We start from the raw sequence: 21749 nt of genomic DNA, 5'->3' as shown, positions 1-21749 counted from the left end.
ATATAACGCGGTGCGGATGTGCAACAAAATTTTCGCACTCACGTGAACCCTTTAACGCGCCGAAACATAGATGAAAAGCTTTGTTGTCAATACTGCTCGGTTCAAGGTTCGTTTCTGCACGGTATTCATACATCGTGTTTATATACCCCGATCAAAACTGCGCTCGAATCAGGTTGTCTCCTTTGCTTTCTCTGTTGATTTATTTTTCTTCACCTAAGTGTATAGAAGCAATGCTGTTGGTTTTTGTGATTTGCTTAGAATGACCGAAGTCAAAATAGAGCCCAGGGGTCTCAGACCAGAAGACCGTATTTTGGATACTTTCAATAAATATTCAAACCATTGTATAGGTAGGACTTTTCTTTCGCACATATTGCGACAGTAAAATGTAGTTGAAGCTTAAAAAGAAGACCGAGAGCAAAGTACCCTCATCCTTCCACACATTGGGCCGAGAGGTTGGAGGAACTGGCCATATGGTGAAGAAGTACCTGACCAAGATGGACATTTTTATGCGGAAGTGTCAGTCGAGGATGGCCGTGCCTGAGTAGCAGGCAAGAAGGAGCGGCAGATGAAAATATTCATCCGGCGAAGCGCGACATCGAGGTCATAATGGATGACGAGATCAACTTGACACTGGACGTCAACAGCTGACAGGGACCGTGTACCCAACGTCCCTCACCAAGGACGTAAGCGATTACGTTCAATTTATCTCCCTCACCAAACGAGAAGGAAAGGCTCAAGTCACCGGTCTTTCCTTCGGGACTCGCGGTGAACGGAGATATACAGTACGAAGTTTTTGCCGGAAGTTGCACACGTAGGAGGATGTAGTGTTTTGGTCGGACCTACGGCTCATTATTCCAAGTGATACTGTAGGAGATTGATCGTCTGAAAATAAACGTTGTCCCGAAAACCACCAACCCCCTCCCAACGTACCCCAGCTGCGACCAATAGGGAATTTTTAGACGAAACTCAAACGGTGGAACTAATTGAATAGTTTTGTGGCCAAAACGGAGTAGCAACTAATGGCCAAGGTTACGTTCATTGTTCATTTATGAGCAGAAGAAATTTGGCTTTAAATGGCATAACATGTGAAATATTAATTTTTTTACAAAAGCCTCAAGGGATTTATTACTAAATGAGCTGAAATGTCCCGGAATTTTTCAACAGATGGTGCCAATGAATAAGATTCATTTCTAGAGGTTCATCTATCACCAGCTTAGGTGTGAAGGTTCATGACATTTCGTTTATTTGTTCACAAACTACAGTTGTTTAAGTATCACTATCTGAGCATTCGTATAGAAAATGAAAAAAGAGGAATATCGTTCAAGCACCGCAGTTCACCTCGCTCTGGAAGGCCAAAAGAGGCTACGAATCCAGGAATCGTGAAACAAGTGCATCGACTCGTTTTGAACTCGTAAAGTGAAGCTACGCGAGTTAGCTGAATCCGTAGGCATTTCAATAGAACGAGTGGGATACATTTTGGACATTAAAATGCTAATCGCGCGATGGGTGCCACGTTTGCTGACCATCGACTAAAACAGCGGCACGTTGTTGTTTCAACAACCGCTTTGGCGTTGTTGACTTTTGATGGACTTTTCATCCCATCGTTTTGATAATACTTGAACCTGAAATGTTCTTACATTGATATGAGTAATATTTGTATCCTACGGATATGTATTCAAATCGAGAAATCAAACATTAAGAATATCACATTGTTATCAAGAAAATCAAAGCAAATAATCACCTTGATTTGTAGTAAACGCTATTTAATAACAATCTTAATACATAAGTTACAATAAGTGTAAAATAAATCTTTATTTCATATTACTTTCAAATTCTTCTATTACATATTTAATTTTTTTAATTGCTAGATCTATATCTTCATCTGTAATGTTGGTGTATACAACAATTCGCGCAAACGACCAGTCACGTGCACTGACTTTAACACTGATTCCGTTACCATACGTGTCCACTATTCCGAGCTCCAGTTCTCGAGGTAAAACTTCAGTCAATCTCTTACCGAAGACACAAGATTTTATCTTATTCGTCAAAATTTGTATCATTACAATGTTGGTATGGAGGTTTTCTACATCGACTTTAAAGAACGGACTTTTCATACCCTGAATATATTGTGCGATTCTCCGAGCTCGTTCGTGATCTTTCTTTAATGTGGGAATGATTTCGTCGAATGCACATAACCCAGCGGCTGCTAGAAAACCAACTTGCCGCATGCCACCTCCTAAAGCTTTACGTAATCGATGAGCTCTACGAGAAAACATACATGTATACTCTCAGGTGTTTTTCTCCTAGTCAATCGTACTTACTCCTTGATGAAATCATTAGACCCGACAAGTACTGATCCAACGGGACACGCAAGTCCTTTACTTAGGCAAAAGCAAATTGAATCAACATCCCGTACAATGCGTGATACCGGAACCTCGAGGTATTCGGCTGCGTTGAAAATACGAGCTCCATCCATATGAATTTTTGCAGTCATTTCCTTGCAAATTTTCGATAAATCATCAAGCCATTGTAATTGGAGAACCTTTCCTCCGCACATGTTGTGAGTGTTTTCAACCAATACTAAAGCCGTCTGTGGCTCATGAACGTCGTATCCTCGGAATTTTTTCTGCAACTCGCTCAAATCAAACGATCCATCTGGCTGGTTTTTGATGGTATTTAGAAGAACCCCACCAATTTGAGCAGCTCCTCCTTGTTCGTACAGAAAAATGTGTGCCATATCACCGACAATAGCTTCGGTACCTCGTCTGCTACAGTGCACCATCACTGAGCAGATAGTATAAAATTATATCAGCGATTAGCTTAAAACAATGAAGGGGTCTAATACCCACCGGCGAGAAGATTCCCCATTGTTCCAGTTGGAACAAAAAGTGCTGCTTGTTTGCCAAACATTTCCGCAGATCTTCGCTCCAATTCATTCACGGTCGGATCTTCACCGTAAACATCATCCCCTACAACAGCTTCATAGATTGCCCTACGCATGTTGGGAGTTGGCAAACTTACGGTATCCGATCGCAAATCCACAACGCGAACAACTGATTCTACATTATTTTCACTTGCAGAACAGGTTGACATAGTTGTTGCGTATTTGGTCACTCACTATGAAACGAATACGTCCTCCTCGAAGCGTAAGTCGATAACAACTGATGCGTGTGGCTGCTGACTTTGATATCAGTTTCAATTCGGAATGAATCATCTTCAAAAACCTTTATCGTTTGAGACCGGTTACGCCACTTGAATCTTCAATAGCATCAATGGGGGTAGATATATAAAAATATCAGCATGATAAGCGTATGATCGACGAGAATAATGAACGATGCAACGGAGAAAAAAACGACATGTAGGGGAAATGGGGGCCATTTGGACCGCCTAAGCAAATCGCTTAATATTTCCAAACCAATGAGGCCCAAATAAAAAAGCCACATTGTACACTGAGCTAACTTGTTTTCTCTCAATAAATAATGTTTAATCAATATATCAACCTAGAAACTAGCAAATTTATAATAAAATAAAAGAGATGGACACTAATATTTGATGCGTTGTGATTTGGACAGTCTGTAGGATGTTTGGTCATGTGTGTGTTTCGTTGAAAAAAATCATACTTAGGGTAAGTGTACCAATTATAGAGGACATATGTCACCAACTTGCAGAAATTTGCGAATGAATACGTCATTTTAGTTCACAAGTATACAAAAGTATACTTTTTCTAGCAGTTTGAACTCTGCTTTTTCATATTCTCACTGATATTTCGATGAATTATTGACTAAATTGTATAAAAAACATGTTTGAAAATACCACTTCCATGTACCCATTACGGTAATAGTGTTCCTGTAGTTTCGTAATAAGTGTACCTATTATGGTAATAGTCGGTGTCATATGGAAAAAGTGTTAATAGGATTCAAATAATACTTCAATAGTATTTGAAAAAAAAATTATGCCTCTAAATCTTATTCCTAGAATGCAATACTATGTCGTTGATTCTACACTCGACAAAAATTATGGGAAGGGAGCGCGGAGTCAAAGTTTTTAAGTGATTTTAGAAACGCTGTAACTTTGCGAAAAACCAACGCATGAAGATGGGATATACATCATTCTGAAGCTTCATTTAAAGCTTCAAGTTTTGAGATGTAATACTTGAATGCTCCTATATTTTTGTGTGTAGGTGTAGTGAATACCAATACTGCAAAGAAAAAAATCGATTTTTTCTGTATTTTTTTAAAGGTTTTGTAGATTGACACAGTGTTTTATTAACCAAGTCAATAGTAAATCCAATTAACCTTATCAATCAGCATTCATTTGATTCCAATAACGCTACTGTAGGTGTGCTCCCGTGGTCGAGTGGTTAGCGTCATAACTAACATGCCGGGTGTTCGGGTTCGATTCCCGTTCTGGTCGGGGGAATTTTTCGTCATAGAAATTTCCTCCGACTTGCACTGTGATCACGCGTATTCTAGAGCTTGCCACTCAGAATGCATTCAAGGCGTGTTATTTGGCATAGAAATCTCAACTAAGTACTAATAGAAAATGACGCAAGTAATACTACGTTGAGACGGCGAAGTTCCTCTAGGAACGTTAGTGCCATTGAAGAAGAAGAAGAACGCTACTGTAGGTAATTTTACTACAGGAAAAAGTTTTGATAGAACGAAAAATTTCTCTTTTTCTAATGAATACTTTTTCAATAATGCGATTATTCCCAAATTAGAAGGCAGTTTGGAAAATTCCAATAAATTCTCTACAAGACTCATTATTTTTTATTCATTACCCGGCAATTTTTGCCTTATTTTTGCTTTTGCTTTGATCGATTCTCTAAATCGAGTTTCTCTTACGATGACCATGGCCTTTCAGACAGATTTTTTACCACATAATTTCAATATGCAAAGAACATCAACCAATTGTTTGTATTCGAAATTTAAAAAAATAAGAACTTCCGAGATGATAATCTGAGAGAGGATAAACTTAATTAACTACAAACCAAAAAAGAATTAACAAGCGTTCCGGTTATGATTTATCTTCTGTTAATGAGAAATTTATGGGTTTTTTTCAAAAATATCCGGTATCCGGCCGGATACCAAATATTGACCCGACAGGCAGGATACCGAATATCCGTTTCATTTCTATATTAGACTGTTGTTGAGTGCTTCCCGGTTGGAAAATAACTGCCTGCTCCGCATTGCTAGGCTTTTCTGCTAGCTGAGAGGTGAATCACAAAGGCGTGAGGGTTGTGATGCAGTTTCCGCTTCTTTTCAGGAACTGAACAAAGGACATTAACACATTCACTTAAGATTTAATTTTTAACAGCTCGGCCTTGTCCGTAGCTGCGTTGCAGCTTTGATATTCGGTTAACTGGCACTATCCTCAGTACGGATGTATTATTAGTATATTATTACCTTACCTTATTACCTTCAGTATGCTACCTTTTTTTTATACCACTGGCACAATCTTCAGCCCGTCGAATTGATGTTACTGCTACAACCTTCAGTCGTGCTCAAAGTTTGGGCTTCTAAAGAAAAACGTCCTAATGGCTCCGTTTCTCGATGCTGATTGACCCCTGTTGGGTCATCTGCATTTTATGCATGACGGCTCCCGGAAATGCTCATTGGCGCAAGTAGTCAATTAAACTGGTGTTACTTGTGGTGAATATTACCTCATATTGACACTCAAAATAAAATTTGTGTCGTTGTCACAACCATTGAGCGTTTAAAAGCGCCCTATGATATGCAATTGCATAGCGTGAAAACGTGAGGTACAATCAAAATAGTATAACAAGCATAACATAACAACGTACAACCATATTAGGAACAAGGCAGCTTTCGATATTGCGATAATTGGCACGTAGATGTAAAATTGTACCAATTATGATAATACAAGAATACATGTTTATTTTAATAAAATCGTAGAAATTGGTCGAATCACAACATCAAGAAAATTGTAACGTATGCGTTTGCACTGTGTTTGCATAAAAATAGCCACCTCACAGCATGAAAATCTCATTATTTTGACCGCATATCTCTTAGCAAAATGCTAAGAAGCAAGTATCAATGGGACACACTTTTTTCAACAAAAGAACAATGTTTCGCATGGAATCAAGTACCAAAATCGACAAAGAAGAGATTTCTGATGTTTAAAAATCATATTAGAGCCTTTAAAAGTAAGATATGTTTTATGAACTATTCAACAACTCACTCGTATTATTATAATAGGTACTATTGAGATGATAGATACTTCTACCCTATTGGACATACCGAGGCAACACTTATAGCGAAAAAAACTGACTCTGTAATAAAGAAACGTTTTCAGTTTCACGAATGCCGCGGTTTGTTGCTGTTGTTATATAGTCTGATTTGTTTATATTTGCGATGACAAATGTTCTGTGTCGATTAACTAACACATGTAGTCCTGACACTCACTTAACCTTTTGTCGATGCATTTCTTGTTTGTTCCGCAAATAATTACTATTATAATATAAAATCATCGTCAGACACTGTTTTCGTTCAATATGTTTTTGCAATTACGGAAGAAGCCTCTTATTTTATCACACAAAATAAAAAAACGATACGTTAAAGTAAATTTTCATTCATAATTTTGATTTTGAAAGCATGTTTATTCCACCTGAATATTTATTATTATTTTCGCCTCCCAATAAAAGCACACAAAGCTTAGTGCCGTCTATGCGAATATACTCTTCAAAATCAGAATCCGAATTGGATTACAATAATACAAAAGCAGCAGGTTTTCTATTTTCATAGTCTTTATTTTTGAATTTTCCAAAACAATACTCGGAACTTGACAGTTCAGTATAGTTGTATTGGTGAACCTGAGTGCAAATTTATTAAGCTCATTAGCATTTTAGCTGTAACAAAGCCGGGTTTAACTGTTTAACGCAGTGTTTGGATTTCGATCAAAATCGAATGATACACAATGTGTCATGCAAGTAAACTCTCACCAGAGAAGAGAAGTGGAACATGAGAGAAAAAAGTGGCAACGATTTGTGGCAAGAAAATGTAAACAGTGAAAAAATTGACAGATGGTTTACGCTCTAAAAATTGAACATAATGTTAAGATGTCTCTAAAACGGTGGGAGACGTCATATATAAGGTGGGAGGTTCGTATAAAATGTTATTAATGTTAGCATCATCATGATAAACACGGCGAATGGAATAGAAATAATTACGAACTGAAAATTGAATAAAATATATATATAGACGCTGGAAGTGCTGTAGACAAATATTATAATGCATTTTTATCGGTTCATGTATAATGTTGTTAATATTTGCATTATCAAAATATACCCATATGTATTGTAATCATAACTTGCTCTGCTATTCATAACAACATTCATGATCGTATTCCACCAATGATGACAAATGTGTAATTTACGAATGAAGCTTCGCCATAGAAACTGGACATTGAATAAAAAAATTAAAATGTGGTAAGAGCATCAGTTGAAATTTGTTCAAGCATTCTTATCGAAATAAATTGAATGATACAATACGACTAGGTAATGTATGTACGCTTAAAAAACAAATATGATGAATTTAATTTTTTTCAGTTTCGAACACACCTCGTAAAAGCCGTTTATTTTTTTTAAATACCCTCTGTTGGTATTGTATTTAGAATTTAAAAGGTAATGAAACGTTAACATCAATTAGTTTCTAGTATTCAGCTATTTAGTTGCCGGAGAAATGACCACAAACTATATATATACAAACTATAGTGTTTTTATATATTTTATGCCAAACCGATATAGTTGTTCTCAGATTTTCGTGTAAAATGGGAAGTTTTGTTCCTTTTCGCAAAATATTACAACCCATTCCATTTCAAATAACTTTTTGCACAAATTCATATCTTTTGAACTACTAAACTGATTCAGGTGATCGACATATCAAATTGGCCAGTTAGCTAGTCGTTTTTTGATAAAATACTGCACTTGCAAAAAAAAAAAATTTGGTTTCTTAATTATTGATCGTATTTGATCTTTATATATACCCTTTGTCCCGAAAGCATGTGCAATATTTTCCCAAAAAATTCTAGCTCTTTGGCTATAATTTGATATATCGATCATCTCGGTTAAAATTATAACTCCAAAAAGAAAAAACGAACACATCTGCTTTTTGAGTAAAAAATGTAAATGTATAAAAAATCCTCAGTTTTCAAGGAAAAATATATAAAATTATAGCACCTTTGGTGCCGAAACCATGTAAACAATAAAAAAATGGAAACAATCATTAATTACGAACACAAAATTCAAATTTCTTGCAAGTTTGATATTTTTCCAAAAAAGACTAGCTAATTAACTTCAATTTGATGTATCAATCATCTGAATCGGCTTAGTGGTTCAAAAGTTATGAGTTTTTGATAAAAGTAATTTTTGGGAAAAGTTAAAAAAAATGGAATCACCCAAAAAAATAATACAGGTTCAATGTTTTACCACAACGAAACCAAGCTACCAATTTTCACGAAAATCTGAAACTCACTAGATCAGTTTGGCATGGAATGGCTGAAGTAATACTGCAATAGTTCACAAATTTCAAAGTTCGAGTTTTTCTGGTTGTTTTTCGTGTCTTTCATTGCGGCCATAATAATAATTAGGATTACTGCATTTGGGTTGATGCTAGAAAATATAAATATCATTAACTTCCTCGAATAGTGGATGTGATATAATTCATTTTATATTTGTATATATATTTATATATATATTTAAACGAAATCATTTGTCAAACAAACTGCAAAACTAAAAAACTTTTATACTGTGCCTTAATTTTTTGGGTGTAACATTCAAGGACCCTTCAATAAAAATGGCATTGAAACAACAGAGTAAAACTGACATACAATTATGACGGATGGCTACTTTTTGATTGGCGCGTGCTCCAACTAGCAAACCGCCAATTAAAAAGCACTCCAACTAAAAAAGCGCCAATAAGCGAATGTGTACTGTAAAACTGTAAAAATATATAAAAAATATACAATCGAAGACTCTTTGTGTCGTTTATGAGTTTGTAATAATGAAGCAAAAGTTAAAAATGGATTTTTAATAACCATCTCAAAAAAATATTGAAAAAAAAATTCCTTTTTTAATTTCTCTTACAATTTTGATAAAATTGCACTGAATAGTTAAAGAAAAGCTATATTAATATTTGAATAAACTTATGTAATTATAAACATGTTTATATAAACCTTCCCATCTTATAATTCATCAATACCTTGCGTCAAGACAGCTAGAAATCCATACACTCTCAAATCAAGTGTGCCTGAAAAAATTATATTCTTCACGTAAACAAGCGATAAAAATGTGGACACTTTTTAGCCAGTGAATTGTATGGAGTTCCACTGCTGTGCTCTCACGAACATATAACCAAATATGAGAGGATCATTCAGATACTTGTATGAATGTCAGTAATCACTTGTGTAATATTTAGTGATTAAACTGAGAGAGGAACGAATACTGTTGATTGCATATCCGATCTGTATCAAACATCGCATACCATTTTCGAAGCCTGCATACAAGTTTGAACCGCATATATCGTCCCGCTCTACTATAGCGAAACCCACTGCACAGGCAAGCGCAAAGCAATAAATGATACAAGAAAAATTACGTCATCATTCGGTCACCATTTGCGGAGAGCAATAAATGGGGAAAGAGAGCAGTGTTGCTAGTAAAACTATGCGGTCTATATGAATATACACATTTCAAGGGATAGAGGCAGTGTTTGCCAAATGATCCACTCATTGAAAAAATCGCTTTCGTTCGTTCAAATATGATCTTTCAGGAAACATTTCCCCCAGCGGTATTCTATTGTTGTTATGTGCTGCAAATCACGACACAAAAGAGAACGAGACAACTCTGCATCGGCTCGCACTTCATTGCACACCAGCATGCAACCAAAGCTATCATATACGCTTTCGGTGCAGAAAGATTATTTTCTTCTTTGCCTCTAACATATGCATACCGACCCCTCCATGCATCATGAAACAGCAGGATCATACGGACAACTCAAAGCGAAAGATTCATATTCAGCTAATGTAGCAGATCCTGATTTTTAAGTCTCAGAGAGTGCAAACTATATGATTATTTAGCTCGATAGAGGCTAAGAGAAGTGTAGTCAGATTATATTTTCCATTTTTAACGCCTCTATCCCTTGAAATGTGTATATTCATATAGACCACATAGTTTTACTAGCAACACCGCTCTCTTTCCCCATTTGTTGCTCTCCGCAAATGGTGACCGAATGATGACGTAATTTTTCTTGTATCATTTATTGCTTTGCACTTGCCTGTGCAGTGGGTTTCGCTATAGTAGAGCGGGACGATATATGCGGTTCAAACTTGTATGCGGGCTTCGAAAATGGTATGCGATGTTTGATACAGATCGGATATGCAATCAACAGTATTCGTTCCTCTCTCAGTTTAATCACTAAATATTACACAAGTGATTACTGACATTCAGAGTTTGACATGAGAGTTTTCTTGCATGACACATTGTGTATCATTTGATTTTGATCGAAATCCAAACACTGGATAGAGGCGTTAAAAATGGAAAATATAATCTGACTACCATTCCCTTAGCCTCTATCGAGCTAAATAATCATATAGTTTGCACTCTCTGAGACTTAAAAATCAGGATCTGCTACATTAGCTGAATATGAATCTTTCGCTTTGCGTTGTCCGTACGATCCTGCTGTTTCATGATGCATGGAGAGGTCGGTATGCATATGTTAGAGGCAAAGAAGAAAATAAGCTTTCTGCACCGAAAGCGTATATGATAGCTTTGCTTGCATGCTGATGTGCAATGAAGTGCGAGCCGATGCAGAGTTGTCTCGTTCTCTTTTGTGTCGTGATTTGCAGCACATAACAACAATAGAATACCGCTGGGGGAAATGTTTCCTGAAAGATCATATTTGAACGAACGAAAGCGATTTTTTCAATGAGTGGATCATTTGGCAAACACTGGTTTAACGTGTACTGGCAACTATATTGCCACCCATAAAAAATATTCTTTTGTTGCACTTGGAATATTCTTTTAATATTTTACCTAGCCAAAACCTTCTACAGGTATCTGGCAATACCCCATTTTTTGGGCTGCTAAAAATGGTCGATATTAATTTAGGAGTCAATGATGTAACAAAACCACGATTTTAGAGCGCCGGCAGAAAATTCTGTTTGAATTCGTTGAGAATGCAACAAGTTGAAAAATTTTTCATTGTAAACGTACTAATTAGGATCTACTGTGTAAGATGATGCACTTTTTTCAATTAAATAAATTGTGTATTTGATGAAAAATTCAAATTATATTTTTTTCTTCGAAACTCTATAGAAAAAAACTTCACTTCGTTTTTTCACTGTTTCATTCGTTTCGAATTAATTTCACTGCACTAGAAATATTGTAAATCGCTAAAATAATCGGTATCGTTGCACTAGAAATATTGTTTTGATTTTTGCATAACCAAAGGCCTAATAAAGTGAAGTGTTTTTGGGGTTTCGGGAAGTGGCAACTATATTGCCACCAATTTTTCAACTACTCAAGTAAAATGTATGAACTATATGTTCCGATGAACAATTGCAAATATAAATATATATAGAAGGTGCATTTGCATATGAAGTAAAACTCTGATTATACGCGAACGTAACATGAGCAAATTTATAACACATGCGAATTGGGGCTCTTTTGGTATTAACAAGTTCTCCCGCATAGTAACTCGATGTTGACAATTCCTTAATATTTTCCTTCGTTGATCGTTTTGTTTTCACATATTCACGTTGGAGAGCCTTAACCCTTCTCTTCGTTGGCCGAGGCATTTTGATTGAATGTAATACTTTTCCGTTTACTGTTTTTGAAAGCATAGGCAGCCGTGGCAGTGTTCCGAGCTCTGCAATACAATTTACTTACCCAATGTTAAAGTTGCTAAAACTTACATTGTAGACTCTTTAAACGTAAAAATAATAATTTTATTGATATCAACACAATTTTATTCTATTGATTTTCATGACATGAAACGCTATGACTCAGGAATAACATTTTATTGAGTGGTTTTAATACATGTTTCGATGATGTTGTCTGGCATCAGTGTCGAAAAAATAACGATGCTTTCACCAATACAAACCAAACCATTGCCGAAGATTGAAAAATGAAAATTTAACTTTCAGAGCACTTGCTCGAGTTTTCCGACGTTTTTCACTATACAGTGCGACAGCAGATGAAAATTTAATATCTTGTGAGTAATCGATTAGAGTTTGGTTGATATTACTTGATGGGAAGCGATGGGTGCGAAAACGATCATTTTCTTCACACTGTTTCGCAAAATTATTGATTTTCGGGCGAGGGGTGAAGGAGGGAGATGAAATAAATGAGCGCCATTGTGGGAGCCATTTGTGGCTAGCTTCCACCTTCACCTTAAGTGCGCTACACATACAACGTTCTGTCACCATTCCGTCAACTATTCTCCTGGACTTTTTTCCGACGTCGAAGTTGCTGTTGCTGGTGTATGTGAATGCGACCATACGATTTCCATGGGAGAATATTTGACATTTCATTAGTTTACGTTGACTTCACGGAGACGGGACGTTGTATTTGTAGCGCGCTTCAGAGGCGATTGTGACCTGTAATTGGACATATCAATAAACTCAACACAACGTGAAAAACAAGTTAAAATAGTAGAACCATTGGAAATCTAACTGAACGAAATCTGAACAAATGTTCAAATATTTTCGTGCCGCCTTTAAAGTTTAACAGACTATCCAACCAACAAAAAAAGGCGAAATAGAGCAAAAAACCCCTTTTATCTTCACACAATCACGGTCTTTTTCCGAACGCGAACGGGATCAGTCCAAGATTGTCTTCCAACCAATTCATATAAGCGTGAACGGTGAAATAAAAAGAAGTTTGAAATTTCGTCCGGAAGGAGTTCTTTTGGGTGAAATTGTACCGCTGAAGGCAAAATCAATAATATCACGAGTGAATTTGTGCATTTTTTTTAAATCTTCGTTACGATTTATAAAAAGTGTCCGAAAATAGTGCGAGAGTTACGATGGTTTGAGACTCGTGGCTGAGATCATGAGCTGGAAAATCTTCTTTCAATCCTTTGGGCCGCTCTAGGAAGCGGAAGAAAACTCAGCGTCCGCGTCCCTCCGGACTAGTGTGACTTGGGTGATCTCGGATCGATTCTTATAAGACCGATCTTTTCTATTTCGATTTACAATTTTCTGAATCGATCTTTTGTACTCGAGAAATTCGAGAAAATCGTTTTTTTTGCTTTCGATCTTTTCGATCTCAGAAACACTTTTTATAGATTTGTTTTTCAGTTTTTCATTTCACCAAAGATTACATCACATTTTTTTTTAACATAGAGTCCTATTCCAGAAAACGAGACGAGCAGGCGAGCGCTCGTCTCGTTAATTTTCATATTCCAGAAGTCGAGCTCGACTAAAAACAGACGAGTAGCTCGTCTGGTTCGACGACCGTTTCGCCGCGCTCGCCGATGAAACAGTCGAGTCGTCTTGTTTGTTTAATGTGTTTGTCCACCTTGTTGAGCCGAATCGCTCGTCTCGTTTTCTGGAATTGTTTCATTGTCAGCTGAGTTCTGGGCGGTTGTTGAATTTCTAATAATGCCTTTTCAATTAATTTATTCAATGAAACGACTGCCTGATGGCACGAGATGAATTCCCTGTGGCTGTGGCCTTCTTGCTGAGGAACAAACAAAATGCCTTTGATGTTTGAATAGAAATATGATATTTGTATTCTATATTTGAATAAAGGCCACATTCATATACAATAAGCAAATAAATCGAAAAAAAAAAGCCTTCAATTTTTCAAAGATCGATTCTTATTAACCGATTTAATCAGTAGATCGATCCCTACGCCGTTTGGAAAATCGATTTAGTAAGCTCCCATGAGGCTATGAGTATACGAGCTGAATCCGTAAAAATATTCTGTAAAACTACTGTAAATCACGAAAAAGACTATTTTATTTACATGTTTGCAAAACATTTGAGTACCTGATTCGATACAGGCGCGCTGAACTAGAGCATTCAAAAAAGTGGACAAACCAAGATTAGATTTTTAACTGGACAAACAAACACCATTTACCCTATGATAAAATTTTCGAATAAAAAATCTAGGAAAAATTCAATAGCTTTGACCAAGAAACTATATATTCACGGGACATTCCTGAGAGTAATTACCAAATTTTGTTAATATCATTAGCCTGTTCCAATTCCATTCGACTATTCGTTGCTTTGGGAGCTCAAGTAGACCACACTCTTTATCCACTCATAATATTCGCTAACGCGGGTGTGTATTGACGGTCCTCGCTTATCGCATTGATATCCTTTGCTATGAATTCCAACGACGTAGGTTACCGGTTTCATAGCTGTACCGACGAATACATTGGTGTACAATCCACTTCCTGGTTTTTGGCAAGAACTTTTTTCGTTGTCTGGCTCACAATCCGCCAACTTGGGACTAACACACATCTCCGACGCTATAAGATGTGGGTTGTACAATCGAAGGCAATCGCTGTAGTACAGTGGACTGAAAACCGTCTTCGATAACACGTCATCGGCATCATCATAACTCACAGCATCCAAACTTGTGGGGACCTTTTCCTTTCGAGTCCACAAACAAGCCGGCACAGTGGACGAATCAACTGAAACCGGATGTTTAAGTTTAATTACCGCCACATTATAGTGCCGAGTTTTTGGATTGAATTTGGGATGAGGGAAGATGGACTGAATTTCTATTTTGTTGATGGTTTCATCGGAATCGTGGGCTATACCAATCAGTACGTTGTTTGTTGAATCGATTCTAGAACCATAAAACATCAGAATTACACTATTTGATATAATCATATAAATGGCATCTCACTTTTCGACACATTCTGCGGAGGTTAGCAGGAATCGAGTTGCTATCAATGTCGCGCCGCATATTGTGGAATTATTTAAAGTTACAATCGCTACTTGTGAATGCAGTTCATGTTCGTCAGGGGTTCTTCTGAATTCATCATAAAGCGTCTCACAGTGCTCAATTTCGTGTACAGCTTCTCGGAATATAGTCTCCGTTTGGGCACCTTTTAGCATATCTTTTGTGCTGCAACAGGTAAGTGCAATACTACCGTCGAATCCACAGTTGCTAATTGAATTGTTTTTCTGGAGATCCTTGAAGTTTATCATCACTTGTGGACATTCATCAACTGGTAGACAAACACCTTTGACGCCCTCATTGTTGAAGCATTTTTCACCCAATCCAACGTCAGTCAGATTGTACTCGATTCGGGTACTTTGCGTTACCTCCCTGATCCAAGGTAGATGATGAGAAATGGGAACGATTTGTCCACTCTTATCACAGCCCATACTTGCGATCATTGGATGCATTTTGTATTTTCCTAGCTCCCTGATTTGCAAAATCCCAGTGGAAGATTTCTGAAAATATAAAACAAATTGAATAAAATTTCGCTAGCCAAAGTGGCATACTTATGAGATACCCTTTGACACCAGAATTGTAATGCTGATTTGAGACATTCGTTTTTGTTCAATCCCGAACAGATAGTGGTATTCTGGTTTACTTTTTTAATTGTGTGATCTAAAAAATAATGAGGGACGTTAGCGATATTGCAAACAAGATTTTCCATAAACAATCGTACCATAGTCCATTTCCTGTACTTTAGTATACATTTCCACAGTTTCTGAAGCCCATAGACAACTGGCTGCTACATTTTTAGTGAGCCTACAACAAGGAGTAAGCATACATTAAGTAGTGTTTTACTTTTCATATTCCAATTTCAAGTATTGCCTATATACCTCAAATCGGCGTTCAATTTCAAAAGCGCCAAATTGTTCTCATCTGATCCGTTTCTCTGAGACAGCTTATAGTCTGGATGTAGATATATCGATGACACCGTGACATTTTCGGCAATTTTCGCGTTAAGCCTAATATTTTTTGGATGATCAGACGGTATACAACTTGCCGTTGTAAGAATAAATTGTTCGCTGATGAAGGTGCCAAGGCAAATCTTTGGAGTATTGTTTTCATCAAATGTTTCGATGGTTACCGCATGCGCAAAGTCAGTACATGTTTCTCGAAAGTAGGTGAAAGGACATGCTGAAATAATGAAACGAATATTGATCTGACTTCCGCAAAAATGTCACATAAACTTAAAGCGATATGTAGAACAGCTGTAATCGGTTTTAAGAATTGGATAAAAATTGAATAACTTCACTAGCATATATCACTTGTCTCAACGTGGCATTGTTGTTTTTTTTTCGTAACTTATTAATTGAGAACAGTCACTTATCACTAGTTTTTTTATGTGGTATGGTTTGCTAAAACATTCCAATTTGTATTTTTTTTATAATTCTATGACGCGTTAAGATCATAAATATATTGGATAAACCTACTGTGGTATGAACATTCAATTGATACTCACTGTCAAGTCCTTTTTGTTCATAGGAGAGGAACGAATTCCGATAGTCCAATAGCATTCCAGCATGATCTTCAGATGACACTGTTAATTATGCAAACAAATAGAGCAACATTTTGAATAAAACAAAAAAAAAACAAGATCTACGTTACCATGATTCATCATCGCAATGCCCAACACAAGTATTAACCATCGATACATGGTTGATTGACGAAATTCACCGGTTTTGGTATGGCTGTTGACCTGAAACGAACCGTTCCCAACAATGTCTCGCGTCTAACTGATCTGCTGGATTAAGCGCGCTCAGCCGTCGCTCATTCTTAATCTGTATTACGCGACAGTGGTTTTGTATTCGTTTGTACTCTTAATCGGAAGTAACTCTGAGGAGGGAAACCCCGAATGACGAACAAGTGATATTGGTTTTGATTATTTGTACGCAAACGGGTTTCAATAGAACAAACTCGCTTTCCCTCTTGAGAAGTGATTCATTCAGGTGGGTTTATGGGATGCCCGATCGCTCGATATAAATTAAAAAATCACGAGCTCTGTTTTTGTTGTGCCAATTTTTCTTCTTTTGGTTTGGTTCTCATATAGCAGTTTCTTCTTTATAACATAAATTGTAAAAGAATGTTCAATAGCAGTGTGAAACTTAAAAGCTCCACGCCACACAGTGGTTCCTGGGAACATTTAGGCGCCCAAAACTCAGATTTTTGAGCTAAAAATCTAATTTTTGGTAGACTGGGGTCTTCGGATATGCTGAGTTCATTTTTCAACTATGTTTCACCAAAAAACCAAAAGGGGAAAGGGCAATGGGGCAAAGTTCAAAATTTACATTTTTTTACAGTCTTTTTATTTTTTTCAGGCCTCCCTAATTATGAACCATTTTCACTACTCGGTACCGTAGTTCCTAAATAACATAAAAAATATAGTAACCTATAAAATATTTTTAAGTCCCATCTATAATAAGAAAATACTACAATAACCAGTTTCTGAAGGAATTACAAATTCCAACATCAGCCATGTATCTTCTATATTTGAAAATCGGTCCACCATATTGTCTACTAATTTACTAACAAATCACCCAATTTTCTTCGGTAGAAGCGCTTGCAAAGTTGACGAAATGTTGGTTAAATTTGTTTTTCCTATGACAACTGCCCAGTTGATGATTGTTGATTGTTGATGATCGAACAAATTTGTATTACATAACTGGGAGGCCATAACCACACAAAATTATTCACATTATTAATGAATAGGCACAACTTCAAATAACAGTTATTTCTAATTAACATTTCGGGTTAATATTGAGAAAAAAATCCAAAAAGGGGGAATTTGGGTGAATAATTCAAGTGCTGAGTGATGAAAGACACTTTGAGGAACACTTTCGTTAAAAAAGTTTTGCAGGGAAATGCGGGGCAATTTTTATAAGGCCATCCGAAGCAAAATAAAACTTCCAAAAACGTACTTCCTTTGTGTGATGTTAACACATCCTACCACCAACCAAATTTAGAAACTGGCAACAAATGCAAATTCCCCATTGAAAATTCTTCTAGAAACATAATGAGCCCAAAAAAATCGTTCAAAAACTTTACCAAAACACATGTTAGAAAAACTCACGCGAAATAGTGGCACCGGCGAGCATGCGAAACTGGTATCTTATCGCGTTGTCAGGGCGATGATGCGCGCGGAATGGGGTGGAACACGTGATCCTAGATGCCTTAAACATCATAGAATATAGGACAGACTATAGGATTTTTTTATGCAACCTTATTTTTTTGGGGTTTGGCCGCCTAAATTTTCTCAGGGACCACTGTGCGCCACGTCGAACTTGCCGAAAAAATCTGAATCCCTCTCGTTTATTTCTTAATTTTGTTTATATGGTGCTGATTTCCAAAAAATCCAAAAATAATACAACCAATTTGATTTTAAAGTCATCGAATCGTTTTCAAGAAATAAAATAAAAAAATAGCAAAGCAATTTCAATTTCTTTCATTTATTTGTGTAGATCACTGCTAATTATCTGCGGCGATAACTCTTCAGGTTGAGCCCGGCTGGACCAGTTTCAATTCGGTGACCCTGCCCTAGTGATCACATTTTAATAATAAATATTTTGTCTCTTTTCTCAGAAGATAGCGGAGGACGCAAGTATATCAGTGTTCTATCCACGGAGCACGTTATTTCCGAGTAATGTACATGAAAAACAGAAGCCGTACCGTACCAAACATGGAGATCAGACGCATTCAGAAACCTCTAGTGACGTTGGAGGCTACCCTGGAAAAGTTATTACGTTCTGAATCAATCGCATCCGTTTACTTAGCCACCCGATATCGAAGCTAACACAAGGAACTTGAACCGAAAATAACTCTAAATATATTTTGTGCCAACGATAGTTGTAATAAAAGAACCGTGAATTAGAACATTCTTAGAACTTCTCCAGTTCCACTCAGCTACCTGATACTTTTTTTAATATTGGGCGTGAAAACTAATTCTTTCCGTTTTTTTTCTCATGAAAAACACATTTATTTGATAAAATTATTTAATACATCACTCAGATCAATCGCTAGCCACAACTTTCTCCCACAGGGGTAGTGGGGGCAAATTGGTCATAGGGGGCAAAGTGGTCACCTGCTTGTTTGGTAGTTTAATTATTGACTATAGATGCCGAATTGATAGTCACTTATGTTTGAGGAATTTAATGACTTTTGAGTCACCCTGTACTTCAATAGAGCTGTCGCATGTCAAAATATAAATAAAAACAGAAATTGCTCTCTCGATAGCTATTAGGCCGTAGTTCTATGCGCATGGTATCTAAGGAATTCCTCGTGAAATTTAGTTTATACAATCTGATATATTGGAAAAATCATCAGTTTGGACGACTGTTCATATATTTTAGGAGAGGTGAACATATATATTGTTTAATCTCAGCGATTAATTCGCATAGAAGTTACTTTGATGTTTGGGGACAAAGGTGTCATAGGTGAATAACGACTTACAATGTTCTGTATATTAAAGCTGATATACCGCATCCCATGCTGATTTTGAAGAGCATTATTTTATGGCTTTAACCCTGGATAAATATGTCACTACAACAAAACCAAGCCTCATTATGCGAAGCGTTATGTGTTTCTTACTACGTTTTTGTATGCATGAGAAAATTAAAATTGAGACTCTAGGTGAATAGGCCAAGCTTATTTCATACATTTATCTACTATATCAAATATGATTTGAACAAATTTGGACGAAAAAACGCATAAATCTATGCCATTTTGCTTGATATGTGCGAGTGATCACTTTGACCGCACTATGTGACCACTTTACCTCCGAGCAAAAAAAAAAGTTCGATTTCTTACCTTTTTTTCTAATGATGAAAATTGTACTATTTTGAACTTTTATAGTAAAAGCCGTTTGCTATCTTGAACAACAATGAGTTGAACTATAATATTTTTCGAGAAACGTTAATTGAAGATGTATGTGGACGCTGAAAATGGGCTTATTTCTTAGGGTGACCACTATGCCCCCACTTCCCCTACATTTCTAGCAATTTACGGATGCCGTCTCGAAAGAGGCGATCATATTTTGAAGCCAAGAATGAGTCCGTATAATTTTCATACCCGGTGCTGGTAGTCGATAGTCGGTAACAAATGACAGTCGGAGGGAGCAAGGTCTAGGCTGAACCAGAACGTCTCATCCATTATTTCCCGAATAATTTTCAACTCGAACGGCAAAATGAGGCCGAGCGTTGTCATGCTGGAATGTTATCGACTCGTGTCAGGTCGCGTAATCTGGAGGTTTTTCGGCCATAGCTCGCTTTTGCCTGTAGAAGTCTCCATTGTTCGTTTGACCAGGTTTTAGCAACTCGTAGTGGATCACACCCTTTTGATCACACCAAATACAGATTATTACATTCGACTTTAGCGTTGATGTTCCTGGTAGACCGAGATTTACATACCACCTTTTGCGTTCTGGATTGTCGTAGTAGCTCCGTTTTTGGATTCACTACTACGGATGAGACATGGATTTATGGATGGATTACTGCGACCCTAAAGCGCGACAACAACTGCATAGTAGATTGAATACTCCAAAGCAAGCAAAAAAATCGAAGTCGTCCAAGAAGATTATGGCGTCAGGCTTATGGACACAGAAGGTATTTTATGTGATTACAGGAGATAATTATGAAAATCATTTGAACCAGTTGGATCATCACCATGACATGTGAATTTGTGAACTATGTTCACAAGTGAAACGCTTGATCCCCAACAGGTTTCTAAGCGGCAGCCAACGTACCTTATCGCCCAGCAATCGGTCCACATCCACAGATCTCGTTTAACACTGTTGAATCCAATTGCGCTCGTCAAAAATGTTCAACTAATCCAGGTCCAGATGATATACTATGAATCGTTTTACAACGGTGTAGCTGCTATTCGAGACGACTGTTTTGCACTTTCTCATGCATAGCTGTTTGAACTACGTTTCTGATGCTCAACATGGATTTACCCCCAAAAGATCGACCTGCACCAATCTGCTCACCTACATATCCTTCATCATTAAAACCATTGAAGATCGGAAGCAGGTCGATACCATCTGTACAGATTTTTCAGTAGTCTTTGATAAACTCAATCATGAAGGTGATACTATATCGGAACCAGTCACATCAGGTGTTCCACAGGGCAGCCACATCGGACCCTTCTTGTTTTTGGTGTATCTGAATGATGTGTGACATCACGGTTAAGGATTTGGGTATTCTCCCAGATTCTAGCTCAACCTTTAGAGATCACGTAAGTTATACACTGCGTTTCACAACTATAGAACCACTCATTTTTTCTGAGTTTCCACAGTCTACGTAAGAAGTCGGTTGAATTGAAGTATATAGTGTAGAATACAATAACCATCTTCATTTATAAAAATTCCAGTGTTTCATAACAATAGAACCAGATGAGAAAACTCTCATTCCTATACAAAATTAACGTCAATTTCACATGAGTTACAATAAGTTTCTGATTCGTAGGTCATCTTTAGTTCTCAATTAGTTAAAATAACACATTCGGGGTGGTTACGGCCAAGCTGCGCCATGTTGTAGTGTGTATCTCGTTCTACGCAGAGGATACTGCTCGCTAAAGTTCTTCAAATCTCTCATACTGCTTGTAAGTTGCAACTACTATTCGACCGATCGCTCCTCATAAGTTCCTGACAGGGTTTCGATTTGGTAAACAAGCTGTCCAGTCCAGAATCTTAAGCGCCTATTCATTAAACCATGCCATGACCTACCAAATTTTTTGAACTGATGCCAAATTACCCAATTATCATTTTTTTTATGCAAAAACAGCA

The 21749-nt window shown here is 37.0% G+C and overlaps 2 protein-coding genes across 2 annotated transcripts; both read right to left on the bottom strand.

The window, feature by feature from the left end:
- Positions 1-1787: 1787 nt before the first annotated feature.
- On the bottom strand, positions 1788-3266 carry LOC129763442 (uncharacterized). The gene is made up of 3 exons (XM_055762511.1): positions 2850-3266; positions 2322-2784; positions 1788-2262 (listed from the first exon to the last, which is right to left on the bottom strand). The coding sequence occupies exons 1-3, from the start codon at positions 3091-3093 to the stop codon at positions 1812-1814; spliced, it is 1158 nt and encodes a 385-aa protein (XP_055618486.1). The 5' UTR covers positions 3094-3266; the 3' UTR covers positions 1788-1811.
- A 10870-nt stretch (positions 3267-14136) lies between these two features.
- On the bottom strand, positions 14137-16738 carry LOC129763441 (phenoloxidase-activating factor 3-like). The gene is made up of 7 exons (XM_055762510.1): positions 16580-16738; positions 16434-16511; positions 15808-16108; positions 15651-15733; positions 15492-15589; positions 14876-15429; positions 14137-14815 (listed from the first exon to the last, which is right to left on the bottom strand). Exons 1-7 carry the CDS (start codon positions 16626-16628, stop codon positions 14236-14238), a joined length of 1743 nt encoding a protein of 580 aa, XP_055618485.1. The 5' UTR covers positions 16629-16738; the 3' UTR covers positions 14137-14235.
- Between the last annotated feature and the right edge of the window lie 5011 nt (positions 16739-21749).

Source organism: Toxorhynchites rutilus, chromosome 1 (genome assembly GCF_029784135.1).
Source record: "Toxorhynchites rutilus septentrionalis strain SRP chromosome 1, ASM2978413v1, whole genome shotgun sequence".
NCBI classification, from domain to species: Eukaryota; Metazoa; Arthropoda; class Insecta; order Diptera; family Culicidae; genus Toxorhynchites; species Toxorhynchites rutilus.
This window is presented reverse-complemented; position numbering and strand designations above follow the sequence as displayed.

What these genes read in the sequence shown, in the direction of transcription:
- LOC129763441 (XM_055762510.1), bottom strand. Translation starts at nt 16,628, where the DNA reads ATGTATCGATGGTTAATACTTGTGTTGGGCATTGCGATGATGAATCAT. An exon ending in AAATTGAACGCCGATTTGAG is followed by an intron (nt 15,734 to 15,807) that starts GTATATAGGCAA and finishes TCCTTGTTGTAG; the next exon opens with GCTCACTAAAAATGTAGCAG. An exon ending in TACAATTCTGGTGTCAAAGG is followed by an intron (nt 15,430 to 15,491) that starts GTATCTCATAAG and finishes TTATATTTTCAG; the next exon opens with AAATCTTCCACTGGGATTTT.
- LOC129763442 (XM_055762511.1), bottom strand. Translation starts at nt 3,093, where the DNA reads ATGTCAACCTGTTCTGCAAGTGAAAATAATGTAGAATCAGTTGTTCGC. An exon ending in AATGGGGAATCTTCTCGCCG is followed by an intron (nt 2,785 to 2,849) that starts GTGGGTATTAGA and finishes CTATCTGCTCAG; the next exon opens with TGATGGTGCACTGTAGCAGA. An exon ending in TCTAATGATTTCATCAAGGA is followed by an intron (nt 2,263 to 2,321) that starts GTAAGTACGATT and finishes GTTTTCTCGTAG; the next exon opens with AGCTCATCGATTACGTAAAG.